The following is a 9,388-nucleotide window of genomic DNA, read 5'->3' as shown; positions in this document are numbered from 1 at the left end:
AGTGCATTCTCGTTGATTACCAACACGAGAAAGTTTAAAGTTGTTACAGGGAAAGAACTGAAGCTGAGTGAAACTGAGCTACACTATTTATTTTTCTCTTCTTATTATGAAATTTCAAACATAAATGAACATTTTAAGCCACCGAAGCTCAGAGTTTGATGAAGAATTTTTACTTCTACTTCTCAAGCGTAAGCCAGTCGTTGCAAATCGTTGCAAATACAAACACTGTTTCATGCAGTTGCAATTTCGAAATTCGTCAAGACAGGAAGATGTTCTTTACTATTCCTTTTCTATTCTCTCAAGACTTATCCTCTTGAAAGCTTTAATCTTACTGTAACACTGACACATTGAAAGTTTCAAACTCATTGAATTGCTTAATAATTTAAAGGTTCAAACTCATTGAGTCACTGAAACATTGAAAGTTTCAAACTCATTGAATCACTGACACATTGAAAGTTTCAAACTCATTGAATTGCTTAATAATTTAAAGGTTCAAACTCATTGAGTCACTGAAACATTGAAAGTTTCAAACTCATTGAATCACTGAAACATTGAAAGCTTCAAACACATTGAATCGCTGAAACATCGAAAGCTTCAAACTCATTTAATCACTCTGATGTTAAGTCTAACCATTCAATACGATGCAAGAATTGACAATGCAGATGCCACGCCTTGTACCAAACGCTCGTTGCACCGATGCAGTTCTAACTTGAAAAGATGAAACAATCTTCAAACGATTTTCAGCAATAGTCTAGATTTCAGAAGGAATTTTCAGTTTAGGTTGACTTCTTGTGCAGTTATTGGGCTACGTTTGGGACCAGTGGCTCTAAATCCAGTATATTTAAGAGTTGTTTGGGTCGAACACTCAATATGTTGGGGTTGTCTGAACAGAACTCTGCAATGAAAACCCCGACTTTGTTCTGTACTCTGCATTTATTTTTCCCACATTGTGGGCAACTGCAAATGCGGATTCCCAGGACAGCGTTTGTTTTCTTGCGGTAGCCTTTAGATTTCGTTAGATATCGATACTGGATTTAAACTAAATGGTTGGCATGCAGATCAATTAAACCACGATTAAAACGTTTATAGACATCTCGAGAGAATTTCCAAAACTTCATAATTCCCTTATCGCGATAAATCGGATGAAATCCGACTGGATAAAATGAAAGCAGCGAAAAGTGTTTTGTTGACATTAAAATACGGATAAGTCCCCCGGAGGAATAACAAACCACTGCATCGCCGGTGTGCTGTCACAAGCCTTTGTTCTGAATACGTTTGGGATGCAAGAAACAGTTGTGGGTAACTCATATTATATCATTCAACGCGTGTAGGACCTGATCAAGAAGACAGCCTGTCAGCATATTTGTAATGAGGAAGAAGATAATGGAACATTTTGGAAACATGACCTCAAAACTCCCCTGCCGGTAGGAGATCGATATTATCATTTCTCATACATCCATATTTGTTCAATTGAATTATAGCAAATCTTTGTGCTACTATTAATGATTATTAGCATTAATAGCTTCGCCTCGTGAGCGATTTGACAGGTTAATATTCATTCTAGCTTCGTAAATACGGATCCGCTAGATGCTTTGGCTTGCTTCTTGCTTGCTGGATTAAAGTTCCAACTAAGTATTGGTCTATGCATACGTTATAAAGATACTAACAAGCATGGCTGCTCTGTAGCTAAAATTTAAGGAACAAACTGTGTATACTGTGTAGGACCGAAACCAATCGTCTCTGTAGACAAAAGACAAGGTTCTACTTGATTCGATTAATGAAATCCTCAAGTCAGACATGATCGCGGTATTCGAAGCGGTCATGTTAAATTTCTTTATTTTTTCAATGCTATCTATGAATTTGAAAGGCATTTCAAGAGACACTACGTGGTGAGGGGCATCTAGGCAAAATTGCTTGTAAAAACAAATTTAGAAATTATTGAGAAAAAGCAACATTTTGTTCATTAGCGCACAATAGGTGACATCTTGTTTATTAAACGAATATCTAAACTGGATTAAAACGCTTCAATTCACAAAAAAACCTTTTTAAGCGTGTGTTTGTTAGCTGTTATAGCCATTATAAATGTGTTTTTAAATCTTTGTCCGACAATCAGCGTTTCAAGAGCCCCTATCCCACCCCAGCCTAGAAAACGTAGTTACCCCCGGGACACCAGGAAATTTCCCGATGGTCCCCTCCTAACAAAGATCTTTAGAATTTTAAACCCTCTCTCTTCTAATGGCAGTAATAAGCCCGAGTAACTATTGATAACTGCAGAAATTTTTGTTGGGTGTAAACAGAGTTAATCACCCCCATACATTCAACAAAACTTTTCTTGTTGACAGTTCTACCAAAGGGCAGTTATCGTAAAGATGCGAGTTTATTGGGTATTGTCATGGGTGTGGTCATGATGGGTGTGACTTCTAGTAGTTGCCTACAGCAAAGCCCCCCTCGAACTTGTTAGGGCTGCACCCTTGATTGATATGGACTTGCAACTTCGCTAATGTTCTATGACTTCTTAGTCTTGCCACAAGGAAACTGACCTACGGTTTGTAATCTTATATAACGGGTTTTTTTTCAATGGTTTCAGACAGCTTTATTTCATTACTACCTACCACCACTGAACCCACAAACACTACACAAGCTGGCTACATAAACAAATCGCTATTACAGAATAGCTTATGTTTCGAAGCTTAAAACAATAAATTTTGCACAAGAAATCAAGTCTCCCTCGATGTTGTAAATGATGTTTAGTGATATTGCAGTATTTATGATTTTACACTAGAAAAGTAAACCCTTGATCAAAATGGCAACAAAATAAATCAGTTTGAAGAGCTTGGCTGATTTTGATAAGATCTTTGGTGATAACAGCCCGAACCTCAGTGCCGGTGCGCAAGAATTATCCTAAAATACCATGTTCACCAGCACTATCATCATTACCAGTACCGTAAATCCTCGAATTAGCCCCCTGGGGGCTTTTTTATTTTTGTATGGGGGGCTATTCGAGGGAGCTTATGCAAGGGGGCTTATAAATTATTGTAGACATTAAGAAGACATTAATAAACGACCTCGTATATTTTAGTAAGAATTTCTTTATGAAAATTTAATTAATTGCTACCAAAAGTATGAATTTTTGTGATAATTCAATAAAACGCCAAAAGCAACATCAGATGGCAAAAATCAACAAATCGAGAGAGGCGAATTCGAGGATTTACGGTAGCAGTGAGGGCTTATTCGAGGGGGGGGGCTTACTGACAATTTGTAGTTCTAAGGTAGGGGCTTATTCGAGGGGGGGGGCAATTAGAGGATTTACGGTATATGAATTTAAAGATCTAATGCTAGGTACGCCCACAGCGCTACCATGCCTGCCTCTCTTGGGTGCGCCATTGCCAATGAATAGTGATGTTACTCAAGCTCCCGTAACTATCCAAAATTAATCGGATAACTCACCAGAGAAATTCGGCTTGTTACCTTGGGCAATTTTGCTATATAAATTGAAGGGAAAAAGGCTTCATTTTAACAACAAATCAACAAGCAAATTTGCTAATCTGTGTTTTAATAATAATTCTTTTTAAGTATTAAGGTAGTATCAAAGAGCTGAGGGCCGCAACGAGTGCAGGTCATCTTGACAAAATGCTCTATATCTAGGGAGCTTTTTTAAAAATACTAAATTCAAACTGCGCATGCCAAGATTTTTTATCGTGGATTTGTCGATTCACGACACATAAAAGCGATCCACATTCTCCATTACTGTTTCCTGATAGTTACCTGAAGCAAAATCGTACCCTGAGCTATCTTTTTCTGTTTCCGCTGACCACTTCCTCTTCGGAATGATATTCTGCTTGAGCAGTTATTTAATGGTCAAAAGGAAGTTCTTAAGAAAGGCTTATCCTATGTTGAAATTTTCCCATAAACACAGATAAATATGCTATTTAAAAAGACAAAGGTCTACAATGCCAGGGTTTACTAATTCCACTACATAATTGTATTCCTCATACCTGAGACCAAGATGAAATAAGGATAATATAGTTCCTTATTTTATCTTGCTGAGACTTATAGAATATGTTATCTTATAGCATGACGTCAAGTTGTGAAATAATCAAGTTCACTTTTTGCAAAGCTATAAGTTTGAGTATGATAAGAAACTAGGGCAAATCTCCTTTATGAAATCTCAGTGTGGAATACTTCTTTGTTCTGAATGCTTACACTTCTCTCTCCAATTTCGGCCAAATCCAGCTCAAAATTCACGACTTTACGCGTATGACGAAGCGAATTGAATCCAGCAGTACAAACTAAGGAGAATACCAAAATAGCCAGGGACAGGGGTGTCTTCGATAATTATTAGATTTTGGTGCCTAGAAAAAGATTGAACCACCCTCTTTTAAACAGTTCCATTTTCAACTCTATGATAAAGAAGATTTGAAGAAGCAGAATGTTCGAGTTGTTTGATTACTACTGACTACCAAAAAATTTTGCTTACTGGACCAAAGCAAAATTCACCGAATGATGAAAAATATTGGTGTCTGCCCCTGAAAAGGTTTAGCCCTATAAAATGTTCGTATGAAGCCTAAACCAATGGTTTGTACTTTCAAAGGATAAATTGGCTGACACGTTATCAGTGTCTCAGTCACTAGGTGTATCAAAGTATTCATCCTTAATCCATTCATTTAAGTTTGGGAAGCCTTAGGAAAGAGGCAAATAAGAAAGGTTTTGGGTGTGGCGCTCAGCCTTCTTTCGTTGACATTGACCCTATTACAACCACATTGACCTTGCTCTGACGAATATTTCACTACATAATGCACCATGTTTAGTTTTCCCAAGCTAATTGACATTTTCGACGGGTGCCTTGTTCCAAATGTTATTTGTGGCAATTACCATTTTATCGAGCATATGCGTTGTAAGAACTGGCTCTTTACAGAATTTTACATGTCATTTTGAAGTTTTTATAGTTATAGCACATTTCCTATAACTTTTTATGTTGTTGATAATATTCCAAAAAAGCTTTTTTATAACTGTATATTAACCCAAAAGAGCTTAGGACACCAAAAGCTTCGTCCATTAAACGTTTCTTCGCAGCGTTTTCGTTTGACGTCATAAGAAGTACAAACTTTTCTGATCCTATCATTTACAGCAGGGGATATAGGGTAAAGCATTAAAGGCTCTTTCCATGACAATAATGCAATATTTCCATAAAGACTCTATGACGCTGTAAATTACATCATTGCAGTTTTTGTCTGGTGCTTTATAAATGTTTTCTCTTTGTAACAGCTTATCTCAAATAGCACCAAATATCCTTGTTACTTTCGTAGCCTCTTTCTTACTGGAAAAGACAGATAGATATCCTTGTTGCAAAAAGTAGTTTTTTCTCTGATATGCATGTGATGTTATTGATGTTATTCTCTTTTGAGAAATTGGTGTTATTTACTTGAAATTTTTCGGAACCAAGGAACCAACGACTGGGCCGTTCATATTTTGTCAAACTTTATCGTATTCCTTGTTTCACGATTTGATGACAACTGCAAGTTCATCGAAATTTGTGATTCATCCTAATTCATCCTCGAAGACAATGTTTTGATGAACCATGATGAATCTGATGAACTTCGAAGAAATACGAAGTCTTCTTACTTTTTTCTTCTCACAATCATTTTATGCTTCCCAATTACCTTTTTAAGCAAAGAAACAAGAGAAAATATTGGAAAAGCCACTATCCGAAAGACTCGCTGCCTCGTTTTCTCATCGTTACCTTCGGTTGCCATTTTGAAACGCTTCACTCATTTGAACAAACCTACAAATGAACTTTGATTTGAAGAGATCACAGAGCCTTTTGGTACCAGTTTCTAGGACGAAAAACTTGCACGCTGTTCTTTTGGTGCAAAAAAGGACACCATTTTGCTCACTCATATTGAATTTTACATAGTCTTTATACGATGCTCTACTCATTCAAAACACTGGACTTTCTTTAATTTTGCAAAAAGTATTGGTAACTGAATTCCTGATACATATCAACTGTTTCATAACCAACCAACCATCATGATCTGTTCTGAAATCGAGCTAGCTTACTTTCTGCTTGCATGCCAGATTTCACATACTTGAATTCCTTCTACTTGCTTGAACGATATAATATGGTGTTAAGTCAGCCTTTTTATTGTTTGCTCAACTTCACTCCATCATTGGAGTATGACTAAAACAATTATTGAACGGTACTATAATACAATGTTCTTCGCACAAGAACCTATGTACCACAATCTTTTTCTGTGCAGTGCACTTTGCTTACCGTGCTCTCTTTTTCAAAGCAGTAGATCCAATCAGAGCTGGTTGATCATCGTGTCCTCTATTCCTGGCTGACTTGAGCTATGACCTACTAAGAAGCTGATAAAACTAATCCGGAATCTTTCTTGATTCCCGAAAATAATGTGTGGGGGACTGTTTGGGTCATGTGGATTAAACAGCTTTTTGCCTTTATGAAAATTCAGCAGCAAAACATTTTCCAACTCGTTCCACTTGCCTTGTTACCTGGTAGTGAAACTTACGCTTTATGCTTCGCTTAAGCAAGGTGCAAATAACTTCGCTATTTTTATCTCCTTTCTCTTTTTGCCAAAACAGCGTTTCAAGGAAGGGTCTTGCTTTGGAAAAAGCAAAGAATTTCAACACAGCTAGGGTATTTTTCAAAATGTTTGCTTTTTCAAAGCCATTTTTAATCTTTGTTCCCCATAAAAATTGACGTGCATTTCAAAACATTGGTATTATGAAGAGTCGACCTCAACGATGCGTAATACTTTCTGTTTCTTTGGACGCGTATACACTGGTGGTTTTAGGGACTGCGGGGCCCGGGGCCAAAATCAGCTGTGGGGCCCTTATTCTTTACAATTTCCACCTTTTTTCAGGTGTGGGGCCCCTTTTGGCTATCATAAGTGCGGGGCCTGGGGCCATGGTGTCCCCTGGACCCCCCTAAAACCGCCACTGCTCGTATGTATTCTAGGGATTTTCAGACACATTCCCTTCTTTAGTCTTTACATGGATAATTTGATTACTGGTAGTCAGCTAGATTCTATGAGAAGTGTTGCAAAAAATCTTGAGCCATGGCTTGAATCTTGAGCCAAAACGCAATCTGCTACGAAAAGGCCGGCTTCTTTAATCCAAATAAAAGCTTAAAATTTGATAAAAGCCCAAATATTAATAAAAACCCAAATTTTGATAATAACAAATGTTCTGATAAATACCAAAAAAATGACGAAGACAGAAACTTTGATAATAAACCGAACTTTGAAGACAAACCAAATTTTTAAACTAACATAGAATCATGATTAAAACCCAAATATTCACAACAAAACAAAATTTGATTCAAATCCAAATTTTGAAGAAAAGCCCAAGTTTTAATAAATAGCTGTCGAACATGTGTACGCTGAAGGTATATAACATTCATACGGGACAAACCTATCTTGCCATCATCGTAATTTATACTTTCGCTGTGTTAAAACTCTTAGAATTCCAAAGTTCCTAAGCGGTCCAACCCTCCAGTTGGCCCCGCCTCGTACATTAAAAAGCAATCCAAAGTTTAAATTAATAATTCTCTAATCTGCAGAATAAATACCTTATCATCATTATATTCTGTAGGATTTAACACAACCTAAAAATTACTTTATTTGAATATTGTTCTAATCCTACTTACTGCTGTCCAAACCAACACTTGCCACTAAAAATAGTGCTGGAACTAATATCAAATAATGAATTCCGTGACACATAGCTGCTTAAAGCTTTATGCAGTTATGCAAATGATGGTTTTAGATCTCTGCATGATATCTCGATCACCTAATATCTTGCTTATGAATTTGGTCCAGTCAATGTAAACGTCAATTTGAAGACACGACATCTAGAGGTTCACTTGGCTCTGCTTTGTCACATAATTGCTTGCTTTCTACATGATTTTCAAGTTATCCCATAGATTTTTGGTACTTATGCTGCAGTCTTTGTGCACAGAACCTACTAGGCGTTTGAAAGTAGAGCATAGTGATGATGACACGTGGTATGTCGTATTCTGTCATTTCCATAGTTTAAGAATCCAATTTTGTAACCAACAGTCTTAGATGGCGAATGAGTTGACTTGTGTTTGAAACGTGACAAATTTCGTAAAAGAGATTAACGAAGTGAAACCTATTAACCTTTGCAACATCACGGCAGAAGAAGTTTTCTTATTCAAGTCTCTTTTTCCTATAACGCTAGCTTTTTGGCATCAATTACACGCTTTTTATAGGAATGTTGTTTATAAGAATATTAAGGCTGAGAATCATCCAATTTTAAAGAATATCATAAGATATTGTTCAGCCTCAGCCCGCATATTTTTGCTTCATTTTCCAGCAGTTGCCTGTTTTGCGATGTTCACATTAGAGAATCACATGTTCGACATATCACATTTTTCAAAAGCGTAAATTTCTTTTTAAAGTGGTGGATGTTATCCTGAAACTAGATCAGACTTGAAAATAGTAAGAATACTTTTAGAATATATTCAGGCTATGCTCAAAACGAACATTTCATGAGAATATTTAGGCTGGAGAAAATTTATAGTATTCTCTTGTAAAAAAGAGTGTAATTGTGCTATTATAAAGATTTTAGGGCAAACTAAGCCAGATTGAAATTGCTTAAAATTAATATTGAGATAGAACTGCCCGAATGGAGCCTTAACTGCGATAAATGCTGCCTGATAAGAAGGGCTGCAACTCTCCCAGCCCCTATATCTCCTACACCTATTTGTTCAGGAAACGAGTAAGAGAACGTATTTTACTGAGTGAGGCAACCCTCTGTCCTGGAATCAAACAACATGCGCATTGAAGGGAGATATAATTACGCATGCTCTCTCTCTCTCTCTGACTCCAGGACGGAGGATCCCTAACAAACATGGTCAGTTAGGATATCAAAATCATCCCAGCTGTGTATATATGGAGGGTAAAAATGTTTGAAGAAGTGAGAGGGCAAAAAAACACTCATTTTTTATAAGAAACTAAGCTCGGGATTAACATCCATTTGTTTAATTTCTTTGCTGATTTCAAAAATATACATAAGATAGAACACCTAATAAGTCACAAAGAGCATGTTTATTGCTTGATGTTTTTTGGAGCTGAAGAGATGTTAATGCTCTAAAACAAGGTAAAGCACATAGAAAACGTTCTATAAACTATTGAAAGACAAGCAATAGTTTTTGCAAATGGAATGAAATAGCCAACTCTTGATTTATCATTTTGTCAAGAATTGGGTGAATGAAAGAGAATACTGGGTAAATGAAATGCTCCACACATGAAGCTATTCTACTTAATGAAAGGGTCAACTTTATTTTCAATAAAAAAAACTAAATAAGAAATGCATGTCATACTTATCAAACAATAATAAACCAACTTCT

The 9,388-nt window shown here is 36.5% G+C and overlaps 1 protein-coding gene across 2 annotated transcripts in view; it reads left to right on the top strand.

The window, feature by feature from the left end:
* Window positions 1-593: 593 nt before the first annotated feature.
* Window positions 594-9,388, top strand: part of LOC135688324 (shaker-related potassium channel tsha2) — a 29,426-nt gene continuing 20,631 nt past the window's right edge. The window contains exon 1 of one of the 2 annotated variants that reach the window (XM_065205138.2): window positions 594-1,424. In XM_065205138.2, the coding sequence (XP_065061210.1) occupies window positions 1,369-1,424 (56 nt within the window). In that variant the 5' untranslated portion in view covers window positions 594-1,368. Of the gene's footprint in view, window positions 1,425-6,872; window positions 8,021-9,388 lie in introns of those variants that run through there. The other variant, XM_065205137.2, reaches the window with a different exon arrangement.

This window comes from Rhopilema esculentum, chromosome 19 (assembly GCF_057945365.1).
Source record: "Rhopilema esculentum isolate cy_ngs chromosome 19, ASM5794536v1, whole genome shotgun sequence".
NCBI lineage: Eukaryota > Metazoa > Cnidaria > Scyphozoa > Rhizostomeae > Rhizostomatidae > Rhopilema > Rhopilema esculentum.
The sequence above is the reverse complement of the archived record's forward strand: the minus strand, read 5'-3'. Positions and strand labels throughout refer to the sequence as shown.